Source organism: Pocillopora damicornis, chromosome 3 (assembly GCF_964200805.1).
Source record: "Pocillopora damicornis chromosome 3, jaPocDami1.2, whole genome shotgun sequence".
Taxonomy (NCBI): domain Eukaryota; kingdom Metazoa; phylum Cnidaria; class Anthozoa; order Scleractinia; family Pocilloporidae; genus Pocillopora; species Pocillopora damicornis.
In genome coordinates this window covers 24679408-24696907 of record NC_142672.1, presented here as the reverse complement: position 1 = coordinate 24696907, position 17500 = coordinate 24679408, and the positions used below count along the sequence as shown (strand labels likewise).

General features: G+C 37.1%; 1 protein-coding gene across 1 annotated transcript; it reads left to right on the top strand.

Annotated features, from left to right (window-relative positions):
• The first annotated feature begins 9499 nt into the window (after positions 1-9499).
• On the top strand, positions 9500-12499 carry LOC149048985 (tyrosine-protein kinase TXK-like). The gene is made up of 2 exons (XM_089201456.1): positions 9500-10145; positions 11440-12499. Exons 1-2 carry the CDS (start codon positions 9918-9920, stop codon positions 12241-12243), a joined length of 1032 nt encoding a protein of 343 aa, XP_089057582.1. The 5' UTR covers positions 9500-9917; the 3' UTR covers positions 12244-12499.
• The last annotated feature ends 5001 nt before the right edge of the window (positions 12500-17500 follow it).

Sequence of the window (17500 nt, the reverse complement as noted above, 5' to 3'; positions counted from 1 at the left end):
ATCTGACATCATGCAAAAGGTACCAATGCTGAGACGGTGGAAAACCCACGAAACAATGCACATCAATTTCCTGCCTCTAGGAAAATTTAACAAGTGTCGCAAAAAGATTTATTTGTTACAATGTGCACAGCCTATGTCAGTAATGGAAGAGATCAGATCACAAAGGAAAAAAGTGTGTCAAAGAAATCCGCCAGGACTTTCAATCAAGTTGATGACTCCAAATCAGATGATGAGCTATATATTTCTCATGTACTCAGAAGCAGACAGTGTTCATACCAAATGCCTTGTGGAGCCTCAGCTAAGGGAAGGTGAGAGCTCCAGTGGACAGAAAAACCATGCAAACAGATTGTAGTTCAGAGGCCAACTGACTAATTATGAAAGATTACAAAAAGCATTAAAAACATCAAGCCTGGAAAACATCTAAGCTACAGTGAATGAAGCCTTTTGAGTTCTATTCACATGTATTAAGGCTACTTCTAGCTTTTTCCTTGGCTTAATTGGTAATACAAAAGAGTGTTACAACAGTTACCTTGATCAAGGCAGCAAAAGATTGAAATGGTTTGCTTGAGCATATAATTGATCATGAGTGATTAAACACCTGCATTGTTTATTTGTTGTGATTGATGAGAAGCATCAGTGTTAAAAATCGGTTCAAATCTGAACCATTTCATCTGCAACGATGAGTACCAGTAGGTACAAATGAGTCATTTAAGGAGTGTTGCACAACTGGAGGAGGAGTTGAGTGGCTGCTCAAAAGCCTTTTGATTTTTCTCAAACAAGCTATCACTTTACCTAAGGATTTCCTCATGTTCCTCATCACTTATTTATTCCCACTGAAAATCAACAGCTCTGCAAAAACTATTTCCATTTCTGCTGACATTGACTTCTCTTCTTTAAGAAGGTATATTTCAGACACTGTAATTTGTTTATTTTAAAAAAAAGTATGAATACAGGCTTCACACGCCTAAATATAACTGAAAAGATTTTAACGAGTTATTTCCTAGTCATCTATGGCTAATTTTGTAATACTTCAAGATCATTACCCTATGCCAGATTTTGCCATAAACCTTACACTGGGCTCAGAGTAGTTTACCCATTGTTTTGGAGCACATTTCGTGTTTCTTTAAATAAAAACTTACACTTCCTATGTATCAACACTATCTTAATCCATTTCTGATAAAAATTTGGCTGAAAAGTGTTGATCTATCTCCAAAATCATTTTTTTGGACCTCAAAACAACTTTTCGCCATATATTTCCTTCTAACAACTTGCAATGTTTGTCCCATGGCAATCCCAGAAATCTTTGTGCAAACACAAGTATCTGATTACTGACAACTCATTCATTGGCTGACTCAAAATGAGTGGAATGAAATCCTAGTACACCTAAGCTTAGTTCTGTTCTGATTCTGTGAATTGTCTGTAATGTACTTTTATTCCTGAACATTCTTACCTTACTATGCTATGTCATGCTAATACTTGTTTACATATAAAATAGAACATGATGTTATCATAAAGAATGTTAAGAATGTTAACCATCATACTGGTCAACAATGTATCCCTACACATGTACATGTACTGTGTATTGGAGCTCAAATCAAGTAGTTGTGGTAATCAGTTGATATACTCTGTGGCAGACTAGAAGCTCTATTGCTGGCTGAAGGTCTATTTATTATCATTATTATCAGCATAATTATTATATTTATTTTTGTCTTTATTTTGCTATGCATAAGTTTATTTCTATTTCAATTATACATACAAGATAAACACTTACTTTTCAAGTTGCTTCTCCTGTGAGATGGTAGCAGTAGTTGAATTAAACTCTCAGTTACTTGCTGTTGCTGGATTGAATCAATAATACCATCCACCAGATAAACCACAGACCCAGTAGATTGTGCGGCTGATTGTGTTCACATCAATCTACTGGGTAGTGATTAATCTGGCGGACAGCAAAAAATTCAACCAGCTGTTGGAAAAATAACTGTTCTGTGCCAAAATCACTGTAACTCCTGGCTGTTCAGTCAGTCAAGTATCAGAACACCTGCAGTTGTTGGAATGGAATTTAACCCCAATTCAGAATATTCTGGAACTCAGCTGCAGGGAAGTAAAACACGTATGGATCAATTATCATTAGTTATATGATAAGCTGAATTATACACACATTTTGATTGGTTGTTATATCAAAATGTGGTAAGTTCATCCATGGCACACACTACTGTGCCTGGAGCAGCACTTTTTTGTTCTTTACACATTTTGACTTCAACCATGATCTATTACTAAACAATCACATGGCAACACAAAATCTATTTATCAAATGGAATAACCATTCAATTTACATTTTTTTCCTTTTTTGGTTTTTTGCTCCTGAACACATGGATATGCAATGAAAACAGGCTCTCATCTCTGAATCAGTTGAGAAAAACAACCATCAAAAACAATTGTCAATAGCACCAATGAAATGGTGAAGTAGATGACTTGTGTCAGCCATTTATAAAGTTCATAACTTACTTGTTTTTTAAATATTAATGTTTCAACAGGGTACTTTCTTGCAACATGATGATTCTCAGAGGCATGGTTTACAAAAGTTAAAAGCAAATACACATACTTTAAAGATGCATACAAAGACAAAATATCACAAACAAAATTCCAAAGGAAAATATGCACAAATATAGTTCATAGAGACAAGGTGCAAAATTGCAATCTGAGCTGGATGCCAATGCTACTGAAAATTGACTGTTTGCAACTAAAATGTTAATGTTAGTAATGCTAGCAGTTATCTATTTAAGGTTTTCTCAGTATTCTTCATGCAAACCAGCACTCAGGAATGCAGAAATGAATCCATAATTTATTACATCAACTTCTGATACCGGTTTTTAGCAAATCGTCATGATCTTTTAAACTCTTTTGTAATACAATTGAAGAGAGCATTTTTGTGGAATCATTGAGACTTAGCAACCAAATCATTGCCTCAAATGGTGACTGAATCTAATTGTTTATGACACTTGGTGCCCAGGTTAAAAAAAGTTATTTTTAGACCCCGAGTTAACAATGAAATAAAAACAGAAGCAAGATAGCACTTCAGAGTAGCTCAGATTAATAACAGGAAGCTTGTAGGCCCTGGCAACTTTCAAGTCCACAAGTTAAAAATTAAAATCATAAAAGTACCAGATTAAAGTAAAATAAACAGTACACAGAGGTAACAGACTAATAGGATGAAGAAGTTACAAATTATGCTCCCTTGCATTTGATGCAGAATGAACAGGGAACAAAACTGACTGGGCAGAGAAGAGCTGTTTGAAGTGAAGCCATAATTGAGAGTTAATTAGAACTACAGGTAGACTTATCACACCATTTTGGGATTCAAACTTAATATATACTCTACAGTGTCATAGCAGTGACATTTGAAACAGCAATTACGGCAGCAAAAGGTACAATTAAGATCCAAAACTGTTTTCAAAATGGCAAATTCAATATATCAAAATTGACTTTAAGATAGAGATGATTCAATTAAAGTCAATACTAAAGTGAGCGACAGTTCAGAATTTATAAACTGTTAGGAAAGGAAAATGGGCAAAGTTGCGATCATGACTGCTTTTCACATTAAAACAACTCTAAGGAACTCACTTCAGCGAATGATATTCCAGAATTATGATTTACAGTGTACAATGTTTGAATCAGGTTTAAGTAACGTTTCATATCGGGTGTCTTGGCTTTAACATTTCGATTGACTTATATAAAGAATATTTCTGCTGGCCTAGATGCTTATAAATGTGGTAAATTTAGCTTTAATTTGTAAACGGGTGTCGATTAAACGATACCCATTGCGTTGAAATCGATGCACTCTATGCAAGCTGTTACCGATGGATTCGAAGTTCGTCGATTTTAAAAGAACAGTCTCAATTAATTGAAATAAATTAAACGAACAACCAAACAACAATGAGATACTGGAAAAAAAAGAATTCATACGTACAGCTCCATATAAATAAACAGGAACATGATGACATAGACAACTTTCACGATGAAGCATTAAAGGTTGCTGACATGCTCATAAACAACTATAATTGTAAATGCCAATCTACAAAATTCTTCTAAGCAGCTCTAAACTATGCAATAATACATTTTATCAAGCGTACAAGAGTTAGAATTCTTGACATCCAGTAAAACCATCTCATAAATGTATTCTCTCTTAAGTTGGCAAAGCAGAACCTTACCTCTATTTCCTCTTTACTCGACGATTGCACATGCTCGTGTTTAATGAAACTGAGCAACAGCTGTTGTACAACTTCAACTTAGAGAAATGAAATTTACATAACGAACTGTTTTACAAGTTCAGAGCCGAGCTGAAAGAAGGAAACACAAGGTTTCTTTCGCTGGAACGCGAACCTGTTTACTTTTAATTTCACGAAAGGACTGTGAAGCCGCGCTTCTGCACTCCACTCAAGCTTGCCAGTCACGTGGAAAGTTAATTTTTAACGCAAGCCGGAAGTGCTGAATGTTCCAGAAATATGTTTCATTGTTATTGATCGCTCCTTGTAGTAGTAATAGCTTGGCTCAACATATTATCGATGACCTTTATGCCACAAAAAGAAAGAGAAATGAACGATGAAATACTGAAGTAGAACCATTCCGTGACTCCTTGAGGACATGTTGAATGTTGCGTGACAAGTAGTAGTACTGAGTCACGGAATTACTCTCTGGTTGACTTAATTTCACTGACACATTATTTAAGCTCTCCAGTCAGGAAACGAGTGTATTTCTGTAAAATTATTTCTGTTTGGTATTCATCAAGATCTGCCCACTGTACCAGGGATGAGGTTCACCTCCACCTGCTGTTGTAGTATCTCAAATCAGTTAGTCTACAAAGTATCCATAAACGTCCGGACTATTTTATTGCTGGTTTTCAGTGTCACGCCGTTCAAAATAGATCAAAATAAAAAACAAAAACCGTTCAATCGATTTAGTCTAGAATCTGGAAATAGAAAGAAGCTAGATATGTAAAGACTCTCGCCAAGATTCAGGTCACAGCAATTTTTCTTACGGAAGATATGAGGAGAAACGTTTTTCCCAAATTTATAGAGATTTGTATAGAGCCGCCATGCTGGTGCCCACCTAGATGGGCACCAACATGGCGGCCGGAAACCAGCAGAAACATCTGTCACTGAGTTTTGCTACAAAAGCGTGAATTTATCTCTCTAAGAACTCATAAACGTAACAATAATACTTTATTCTAATACAAGAACTGTTCAGATAGCTGAATTTCCCTAAATAAGTCACCTTTTAAACCAACATAACAGCTCTCTCGCTCGTCATGTAAAGGCCACGTCACGCAAAAGCTTAGAAATTCAAGAGTAGTCTATCACTAAACCAAGAACCCATTTGGAGTGAAAATTTGTCTGAATATTAGTTTTTAGCTGCTCTAATACATCATGAAAGTAAAATCTCAGGAGGATCAATAGTTCTGAAGTCTGAAATTTAGTGACGTCACGTGAAAACCAGCACGTATCAAGCGGGGCTACCTCATGATAACAAAACGAAAATTATTCCAGCAACACGAGTATGATTACAGACCGAATAGGACGACACGAAATCTTATTACCAATTAATCATAAAAATGACAATTTCCAAACAAAACCATTGCTTTCTTCAAAAGTATTGCCATCGTTCATTGGAAAAAAATCTCCATTTTGAAGAAAGCCCCAATTTAGGAGTCTGTACATTGTTTAGATAGTGATGAAACCAAGGTTGTGATTGGTTGATTTTAAACTACAACTTTGAATGTATGATAAGAATACATGAAAGTCATATATTTCTACTGCGGAAAATACATTTTAAGCAAATGAAGATCATCGCAGTATATACTCAACTTAAGCAGTTGAGAAATAAGGCCTGAAAAAAATTCAGGCCTGAACGGGAATCGAACCCATGACCTCTGCGATACCGGTGCAGCGCTCTAACCAACTGAGCTATCAAGCCAACTGGGAGCTGGTCAATTGTGAGTTCCTTATATACCCGTAGATGGAGAAGGTGTGATAAGAATACATGAAAGTCATATATTTGTACTGCGGAAAATACATTTTAAGCAAATGAAGATCATCGCAGTATATACTCAACTTAAGCCTTATTTCTCAACTGCTTAAGTTGAGTATATACTGCGATGATCTTCATTTGCTTAAAATGTATTTTCCGCAGTACAAATATATGACTTTCATGTATTCTTATCACACCTTCTCCATCTACGGGTATATAAGGAACTCACAATTGACCAGCTCCCAGTTGGCTTGATAGCTCAGTTGGTTAGAGCGCTGCACCGGTATCGCAGAGGTCATGGGTTCGATTCCCGTTCAGGCCTGAATTTTTTTCAGGCCTTATTTCTCAACTGCTTAAGTTGAGTATATACTGCGATGATCTTCATTTGCTTAAAATGTATTTTCCGCAGTACAAATATATGACTTTCATGTATTCTTATCACACCTTCTCCATCTACGGGTATATAAGGAACTCACAATTGACCAGCTCCCAGTTGGCTTGATAGCTCAGTTGGTTAGAGCGCTGCACCGGTATCGCAGAGGTCATGGGTTCGATTCCCGTTCAGGCCTGAATTTTTTTCAGGCCTTATTTCTCAACTGCTTAAGTTGAGTATATACTGCGATGATCTTCATTTGCTTAAAATGTATTTTCCGCAGTACAAATATATGACTTTCATGTATTCTTATCACACCTTCTCCATCTACGGGTATATAAGGAACTCACAATTGACCAGCTCCCAGTTGGCTTGATAGCTCAGTTGGTTAGAGCGCTGCACCGGTATCGCAGAGGTCATGGGTTCGATTCCCGTTCAGGCCTGAATTTTTTTCAGGCCTTATTTCTCAACTGCTTAAGTTGAGTATATACTGCGATGATCTTCATTTGCTTAAAATGTATTTTCCGCAGTACAAATATATGACTTTCATGTATTCTTATCACACCTTCTCCATCTACGGGTATATAAGGAACTCACAATTGACCAGCTCCCAGTTGGCTTGATAGCTCAGTTGGTTAGAGCGCTGCACCGGTATCGCAGAGGTCATGGGTTCGATTCCCGTTCAGGCCTGAATTTTTTTCAGGCCTTATTTCTCAACTGCTTAAGTTGAGTATATACTGCGATGATCTTCATTTGCTTAAACTTTGAATGTAATTGGCTGATTTAAACTACAACTGTGAATGTGATTAGCTTATTGCCTGTTCAATAAAAACTTGGCAAGTCAATTAGCGGAAAACATGAATCTTTTTTAAACCAATTGCAATCGAGGATATTGTGATTTTCATGATTACAATGGGTAAAAATGCGTTAAGCGAATGAAAGGTCTTTCCATTTGCTAATAAAATGTAATCGCGTGTGTTCTCTTCGCCTTGTGCAACGACACACTTAAATGGTCAGCAAATGGAAACCTTAAAAATGTCTCTTGCTGTCAAGCAACTTCTCCCTGGGATCCAACTATGTTGCAGATAAATGATAAAAATTCCAATTCAAAAAGATTTCAACACTTAATCTGTGGAACTGAATAAAAAAGCTTTATCTCGCTTTTATATTCTCCATTTATAGCCTAGTAGGTAAGTAGCTGACTCTTCTTATTACCGATTGCTATTTCAACTTATCCTTTACTCGAAGTTATGGAGCAATGTATCTCATCCAACATGTGTTGAAGATGGCTCCACAAATTAAACATCCTTTGTGAAATAGCATCGTAGCGCGAGAATTGAAAAGATAGGTTTCTATGAAATAAATAGGCGAAAATCAGTGGGCTTTTTTGCATCCTACTAGATTAAATCCATTGAACAAATAAACAATGAAACTCATACATTTAATACATTTCTATTTTTTAAAAAAAGAAGAGAGGGTGATGAATACCCCTGTACAAGTTATCTTTATGATCTCTTAGCTTAGCAGATCAACGACGTGTAGAAACACTAACCTCTGTGACAGATATCTTTCGTTCTAATGTTAGGGCTGTTTTGATTTAAATTAGTAATCTGACTTGTTACTTTTCTTTTCAGTAATTCTTTATCATGACAGTCCAACTTCCCATATAACCTTATTTCATAATTGGAGTCCATGAAATTTCTAAGGTAATGAAGAAAGAGAGTATGAAAATGATACGACGCTCAAAAAGCAAAACATTACCAGTTCTGGATTTGATCTCCAAGTTTCTGTATAACAGAAAACATGTCACACAAAAGTGATTTTTTACAAAGTGTGACTTAACTTGGCAATTGAATCTCACGAAATTTTAGACTTCTGTCATAAGAAATATTTTCTAGTCTGAAACAACTATCGACTCAATCCAAGAAAAGTGATTTAAGTAAAGTTTTAGTCAATCATCTCTGCCATTGTTGATCTAAGCGTTGAAAGACCTTGGAGTCGATGTTTAGTGTTTTTGTTTTTTAGTCTCAACAGTAATTCGGAGGGTTATAGGTTTTTCTTTTACAATCCACGGTTGAAAGATTTCGTTTTACATACTTAACCAATGTGGGTGTAAAGTTCTGTATCCACACACGTTCAAGGTAGGCATTTGGGAGAGTGCGCAATAGCCCAATGATTAAAAAAATAGGAAGAAAAAATATTATCATAGGATAAAAATAGGCAGAGTGATATTTGCTCGTGTTCGATTCGGTTTTTATGGTTGACGTGGTTATCAATTTAGGGACCTGGTTTTTCTTGGCACAGACATATGCTTATTAACATACGTTGATCTTTCTTAATGCAGTTTTTCTGTTAGTTTCAACAATAATTCAGAGGGTCGTGGGTTTTTTTTTTTCAATTCACGATTCCAAAATACCGCTTTATATACTTAAGCAATCAGAAACACGAGTTAGACCCACCTCAGATTAGTCACATTACTTTTCCCTCAATTCGTTATAATGTCCATTTTGATTTGCGACTGTCAGTCGAAGCGCGTTTCAAAAACTGCTTTTTTGGCTGTAGAACTGCTCTTCTGGGCTGGACTTTAAGAGATTCACTTACGACAGTAGCATATCTTGCTTTAGTCGCACGTGCATGCATCTATGGGTGTGTCTCTTTTTCTGGCCTTCTTATGGCTATTTGCGCGGTTTTTTATTCTCTGTTTCTTCCTTTATATATTTTGCGAAGGGAAACTAACATGACAGGACGGAAAACGCGTGCACTGTAAGTACCTCCCGTTGTCCCATACAAAGCCTTAGAAAACTTTTCTAAGGCTTTGTATGGGCTTTTTTTCTGGAGTATCTGGTAGCGCTCCAGGTTGCTTTAATATGCTTACCGCAAGGCGTCATAATCTCGCCATTTTGTGACAGAAATGTCGTTTAACTGAAAGTGAACCAGAACACCAACAGACCTATGCATGTCTCAATTTTCCGATGAGGGAATGTTAGGCATCAATGACACGTCATCGCTTGTCAAACTTTGTCAATGAACATGACGGCTAGGGAATGTTAGGCATCAATGACACATCATCGCTTGTCAAACTTTGTCAATGAACATGACTTCCACTTACGTAATTGGCTCAAGATGTACTACTACCGATGAGGGAATAATAAATAAATCTGATCAGAAGTCTGTGGCAGGTCGGGTGATATTGAAACGCGTGGAAAATGCATTTTACATTTAAAAAAACTTTACATTTGGAGGATTTCAATTGCTTTTTTTATTCTGGTAGTCCTTGCATAAACCTTGTACCCTGTTTCATCCACATTTATTCTTCGTAGTTGTACATTCACTGCGAACAAAGCTTTCCGGTTAATTTTTTATCGTTTTATCGCGTTGAGATAGGCCGCTGTCCACTAAAATTTTCTACAACATTATATCGGTATGGAAACGCGGGCACAAACTCAGCCACAGGGAATCGAGTACCGAAGGCGATCGCTAACAAAAAGCGCGCGCTTGGTGCGTGGTTGGCAAAGTAATCATGCCACGACAATCTCGGGAAAATACAATCGAAGAAAAACGCAGGATGCGAAATCAAAGGAGGAAACGTAAACGATTGTCAAGGACAGCTAGGGAAAGGGAGAACAGAGAAATGAGAACACAAAAGGAAAGAGATGCATATTCTCGCGCTAAGGGATTGGCGCGAATGTACTACGGCAAATGGAAAGCATTAGTCGAACAGAATAAAAAGACCCTGGACAAAACCAAGGTAGGTACTCGGTTAGCGTCAAAATAGAATAAAATAGGTATCGGAAAATGAGCAGTTGGTTACAAAAAACGATATCACCGAATTGAAGCTGAACGTAAACAAACTAGCATTGTCTTGCATTGTACAAAACGTCCTGGGGTTGACTTCAACATAAACTCATAAGGGGAGGGGAGAGTGCAGCCCTCAAAATTCGTCTCCTTTCTATGATGAAATGAAAAAAAACTACAGTCATTTTCGTAAAATAAGGCAGGGAATCCCCAATTGAAATTGCCACATTCTGAAATGATTTTGCGGGATTTCATTCATCATCATAGCATCTTGCTATGTAGTGTTTATCTTGCTCTATCAAGGATACAGATAAAAAAATGGCCAGGGATAGAAATTTTAAGGTCAGAAAAAAGTCAGGGAAATTAAAGTTTTTACACCACTGAGTTTCATACCATGCTGGAAGAAATATTTCAGATGATCTCAGCAATGTTTTAATGAAGAAGAGGAGGCTGGACATTTTGCATCCATTTCATCGGGGAATTTAATTTTTATCATGGATAGGTCAGTGCCTTAATAGTCGGGGAATTTTGGAAAGTTCTGTTTGTGGCAACCATGCCTACCCTCTGTGTATCTCTATCAACAGTGTTAGAGTTAAGTCTAAAATGAATACATAAAATACTTGGGTTGTATTAAGAAACAAGGAGAGACTTTGTCAAATGAGCCGCAGTTTATTATATGATAGGGATAAAGTTTACCAATTAATATATTAACATAGGAGTTACAATTTCCTCGATTGTGATTAGTTTTAAAAACTCCTGTTTTCCACAAATTCACTTGCCAAGTTGTTGTCGAACTGTTCAATAAGCTAAATACATTCATCATTGTAGTCTAAGTCAACCAATCACATTCAAAGTTGTAGTTTAAATCAACCAATCACAACCTTAGTTTCAATCGCCATAGAAACAGTGTACAGATTCCTAAATTGTGGCTTTCTTCAAAAACAAGAATTGGTTTCCCTTGAGCAATATTTTTAATTTGGAAATTGTAATTTTTGTGAAATTGTAATTTTTATGATTAATTAGTAAAAGGACTTTGTGTCATCTGTTTCGGTCTGTAATCATACTCGTGATAAACAAATTGGACTCCCACTATGCAGTCGTCTGATTTTGTTATCACTTATATGATTACAGACCAAAGACTACTTAGTCCTATTACCACTTATTACACAATCTAGCATGTGAATCTTATTAAGCTCACCAGCTTCACTTTTCCTCTGTTTATAAAATAAAATATTACTTTATTCCAGAATAGAGACAGGAATACAAAATCAGGACCACCCAGTAGCAAATTTGCCACTGTTAATTTAATTGATCCATCTGAGCTTCAACCAATCAGTGAAAAGGAATTAATACTAGGACAGGGTTCATATGGCCGGTGCATTTTAAAATCTTTCACAAGATTAAACGTTCTTGTGGTAGAAAAACAATGTCTGATGCAAAGCACTAGAGAGATGGTAAAGGAGGCACAAATCATGCAGACTCTCACACACAAAAACATTCCTGCAATAATAGGAATCCAGCTTGAAAGAGAGCCTATCTCTCTAGTGATGGAGTTCAAAGGGGAAGAAAATACAACCATAACAGTCAGTAAACTATTGTATTGCAAGGAATCCAATGGTATATTAGAGAGAGTTAACAGTTCACTGACGAGCAAAGACTGGCTGATCTTTTGTCATGATATCACTGATGCTCTCGCTCACATTCACTCCAAAGGCTTTCTTCATTGTGATCTCAAATCAAACAATGTTCTTGTAACTGATAAACATGGCCAAATTATAGACTTTGGAAAGGCCTGTGACAGTTCATTTCCCCCAGCAAAGAAGTACACTTTTCACTATAGGCACATTGCTCCTGAAGTTCTGAATGGCACCCATTGTAGTAAAGCCAGTGATGTTTATTCCCTTGGCCAAATCCTGCATGAAGTAGCTACAAAGCAAGAAATTCCAATGTTACTTGTCAATGCTCAAAAATGCTTGGACATCAACACCACAAGGAGACCAACAACAACAGGACTAATGGCATCACTGGCCTCCTTAATATGTAGCCTTTAGGGGAAGTCAGGAATAAAGGGGATAGGGGTTAAATGAAAAAAAATTGAATTGAGAAAGATTCAGTGGGATAGTAAAACAACAAGGAGAGGTTGTGCTCTTTCCCAATATTTACTTTTGTGAAGATATTCAAGAAGTGTATTGCTAGATAGGGATGAGAAAAAGAGCCACCTGGCTTTTTCTTTCAATTGAGGACCTTCCTATACACAATAGTTTTGAACATACTCTACTTAAGAACATACTGTCCTATAACATAACCTTTCTTGCTAGTGATGAAGGCCTCACCTTGTAGTTTAGGTTGCAAGAAACTATAATATGAAGTATGAGTTGTTTTCAGTAACTCAGTGTATAGTTTTCTGTAATAATAACTAATTATCATCATTATTGGCTTTCCAATGTTAGACATTAGCTACAAATTCTCAATGCCAATTTCTTGACCAATTGGAAGTAAAACCAAATATAACTTGCTTGCATATCTAAAAGTAAATAAACAAAGTTAAAACTGGGTGGGTTGCCTTGAGTACCCATCTGTTCTGGTGTGTTGTTTTCTGAGTTCTTAGAAATAAGTGCTGCATTGCACACTGTCTTAACTCTGGTGTAATTTTGAATATCAGAACCCTGAAGAATAGCCCTTACTAACAGACCTGGTGCATAACACAGTAGTTTGGGTGTGTTTCTATGCAACCAAATGATGGGGTTTGACCTGTTTTGAGACTTATCCGCGTCAATGGTACCATCCATCTAGTGTGTAAACATAGTACTTTTAAATGAATTCAGTAGACTTATTCATTTGATCATTATCATCTGCCACATAACTGTGTTCCCTATTACATTAGTGTTCACTATGAGATCTACAATGACATAAATGTAGGTAAAAATGGTATGATAAATTATTTGAGCCTAAGCCTTCTTGTAGTTGAAATATTGGGAAAGAAAGGAAGAAGAAGAAAATAATCAAGAATAGAAGGATTAGGCATATGCAAGATAACATTTTGTTTCCATTGTTACTTTAGCAAATCAGTATTCCTGTTGTGAAGATGTCACATCTTTTATCAGCAGGACTGCCAAGATGACTCATCTTTTGCCAGTTTCTGTTTGCTATTGTAACAATAACTCTTGCAGTCCACTGGCTAAGGCCAAAAATTAACTTAGGAATAAACCAAGAATGCTGTGGCTCAAAAAACTTTGTATTAGGACACTGCCAGCTTGAACCTAGGAGTCAGCATTTAGGTTTTGAGTTTAAGCAGAGACTTTTCCCTTTTTCTGAAATTTAAGATCTATTAGCAATCATTTTCACAAGCCAAAGCCAAAGCCTTCTCTTACAACTACTGATTGAAAAACCAAGGTATGTTAGTTAACATTTTCTGTCAATTATTAAGTTTCATTGTAGCAACTTCACCTTCACCTAACTTCTTCGAGCCAAGTGGCACAGAAGGCCTCATCAGGGACCGCGCAGCAAGTTTTCGAGTGGGGGGGCTCACCGGACTACTAGTAACTGGGTTTGAAGTGTTATAAAGAGCTTTTGTGTGCGTCGTTCGTTTTAAGTGCATTTTTTCCAGTACGGCCGGGATTCGCGCAAACGAATAGGACATGTGCCGCGATGACTAACATGAGATGTTAAACACGTACAAGTAGAGATTTTAAGCATTTGCGAAACACAAAGCTTTTTACTAGCGCAAAAAAAAAAAAAAAGAGACTCCTACCACTAACAAACAACTCGTGGTTGAAAGCCGGTTAAGACAACAGGACAACAGGCAAAATAATGGCGTCTTTTATTAAGATTAAAGAATCATATAACGACATTCATAACATAAACCAGGACTCCATTCAAGGGCGATGATACATTGATCTCTATAGTTTGAAAGGTTATGGAGTCGCATTACAACACTAACCAGGACCCCAATGACTGGCGATGATAAGTTGATCTCCTACAGTTTGACATGTTTTCACACATTACTAACAGACCCGGGGAAATAACGCTGCGGGAGATGATACTTGCAGTAAAAGCCATATCCGTCCTCTCATGAGCCATCTAAATCATTGTGAATCGACTCGAAAACCACACCGGTAAAAAGACGACTGAATCGAGGATGGCTACACGTCTTTTTCACTTACCTTCAGACACATTCAATTTAAAAATGCAACCAAAATTTCTCCATGTAAATCTTATATTTCTATTGGCTCCTAGCATCATAACGAAGTGGAAGTCGTGTATCAAATTCTACAACTCAGCAGGGGTTCCCACCAGACATGACCTCAATGGATTGGAGTATCCTTTAACAAGTACATCAGACTTTAGGGGTAGAGGGATAAGCGGAGGGGTGAGGAAAGTTCGTAAATTAGACATATTCTGCGTGTACTTAGGGGCTTGCATTGGTGAAATACAGGCACGGTATTCCAACGGTTTTAACGTGTATTCCAAAAGAAAATTTCATATGGATGTAAATTTTACCATAAAAAAAGGTTGCTAAAAAGCACTTGGAAAGCATGTGAAAATGACTTCGGCTGCGCAAAAAGGGTTCTCACGTTTTTTAACTAGTTCTTGGAGCCTATTCGTGAAAACCAACGTATGCACTCTGTAACTTTGACACGAACGATCCGATTTTTTGATCACAAACCTTCTACTGACCGTTCATGGAGGAGTAGGGCTTATTTCTCAAACAGAGAGTGGTAGTCGACCTTACACTGGAAAAAATTCTCGTTAAAACAAATGCTCGTCCATCCTCTTCATTAAGGAAGAGTAAAACAATAACCCTTTGACAAAAGGATTTTGTGCCCAAAAAGAGAACTAGGCTGAACAAAGAAGAGACAGAAAAGCTATCGTGCGCCATGTAAGAAAGTAAAACATTTTTTAACATTTCGCAGTTTTATTATGAAGTTGTCCCAATGAATAAGACTTTGCTCCAACAACGACAGTGTGAGTGCGAGCGGCCCTCAAGAGGACACAGAATTCTTCTCCCGTGAGAGAGCAACTCATAACTTCTCTCAGATTTCTATGTATTTTTCCGACGAAAATTACTAGTTTTGAAGAAAAATTTCGAGGGATTAGCTTAATCTCTAGAATCTTAAGTCGCGGCCTACTTCTTGAATTATGGGAGTCACAATCTTATGCCATGTTTTTACACTTTTTGTCCACTGTACACTTTTCTAATTAAGTATGTCCTTAACCTTAAAGACAATTTTAATCCCTCGATGACCCACTCTGTTTCCAGGTTTGGCTGCCTTGGTTGAGCTTTACGTGCAGGCCATCAACACTCCTGTAGTGATTCCTAATGTCCAGTCAGCTTGGGACACATTTGTAGCAGAAAAATGTTCTGAAGCAACGTACGAAGCCATTAATGTCTACAGCACCCTCGTGCATTCAAAACTGTCCAATCAGCTGCCTTGTGACTCCGAAGACATTCGTAAATGTCATGAAACTGCATTTGACCAAACAATTGGTCGGTTCCAAGCTGAAACGATCGAAACATCCTCTATTACAACCGAGAGGTACCTGAACGAACTGGCGGTAAGGAGTTTTAACACATTGTTTAATCATTCCTCATTCAGTACTTTGGAATAAAATGATGCCGACGAACTTTTGCAAAATTCGTCCATTATTTTCCCAACATTTTTGTGGGGATTGATAAAATTTTCGATATGTGATAGAATTCAAACAGGACAAACTCTTTATGATTTCACTCAAAGTTTTGGATCTTCGTGAAATATCTAAAAGCAGTAGAGTACCTGGTCCGAAATCGAGTGCGGCAATAGGTTGTGCAGAAGCATTTCCAAGGTAATGGAATATCCTTGGTTCTTTTCCACGAGGCTCAAGACTTTCCTAAAGCTTTGCCAACGCTTGTCGTTACACATTTTCTGATGACTGTTTTTCGTGCACGTTTCCGCGCCAGGTGGAGGCTACTGCTTGTTAATTTCATGGCGGCATCTAACTGACCTAACTCTAATTTATGAGCGATAAATATTTAGTAACTGTCTGGTTATACAACCATGAATGCCACGAAATAATAGTTACAGTGCTTCCCAGCATTCATTGTTGGACTTACTGGGGAAAATGTTCTTAAATTTCAATTATTTTGGCACAAGTTACTCACAGAAACAACAAATAAATGTCCAGTTAAAGTTTGGGAACAAACAACAGCACGGAAAGATGAACACTGGTATTTACTGTGAATATAAAAGGGCTTTTTTTTTATTTTTTTATTTCTCAGTCGTTTGCTGACCGAGATTATGTCATGTGGCAGACTGAGAATGATCAGTTTACGCGAGAGGCTTGTAACGCTCTCCTGAAGCAACTCAAAAAGCAACACCTGGATCCAATCCTCGACCAGCTCCATGGAAAGGAAGGCGCCAAAGTCATGTTCGATGACATTGTAGCAGGTTACAAAAAGATTGAGCAGGACTACAAAGCTCGTGCCACCGGAGCTAAACAAGTTTGTGCTGCTGTGTTCTTCGAGTTTCATCCGGTAAATAGGGTTTTTTACTTGGAATTAAAAATTCAGACCAGAAATGAGACAAATTAATGAGGTTTCTAATCTGTCTTCCTTTTTTTTTTCATTGACGTTAATAGTTTCACGGACAGCGAAAAAATACAAACCAAATTCAGTTCCTTTAATACAAGTACATTGCGATTCTTGGTCTTAGTAACTATTATGTTGTTACAAGAGAATATAACTTTATAATCTCTTGGTAGTTACCACAAAGAAAACCAACAGACAAAGCAACGATGTAAGCGAAAGTTCTACTTTTATCACAGGAACTTATGAGAAAAATGCAACAATACTTGGGTGTGCTGAAACAATTAAAGGACTTTGACGAGAACTTGAGTCGAGAAATTGCCGCCAAAGCCTATCAAGAGCAAGAGAAGATAAAACTTGAGGTACTGATTACGCAATTTTCATCGACTTAATAATCATATTACTTTTTAACGGGAAAAAAATTGAGAATGATAAATGCTGGGAACGGAGAATAGGAAAAAGGGAAATGAGAAGAGGGAAGGAGAAAGGAAAATTGGGAATGGAAAATGGAATAGGAATTTTTTTTTTTACCTTCTGCGGCTAAAGAAAAGGAAAGGAAAACAACATCCTTTCTTCAACAAACTTAATCAACTGATTATCAAGAGAACAAAAGCTAATTGAAGTTCATGCTTTCTTTCTCTGTTCTTTGTCAAAAACATTGCTGGATTAATTTAGTTTCAATGGCGAGCATATAGAATTTCATCATCTGCTAGACAAAGCCTATACTGATGTGACTTTTCGTTCTC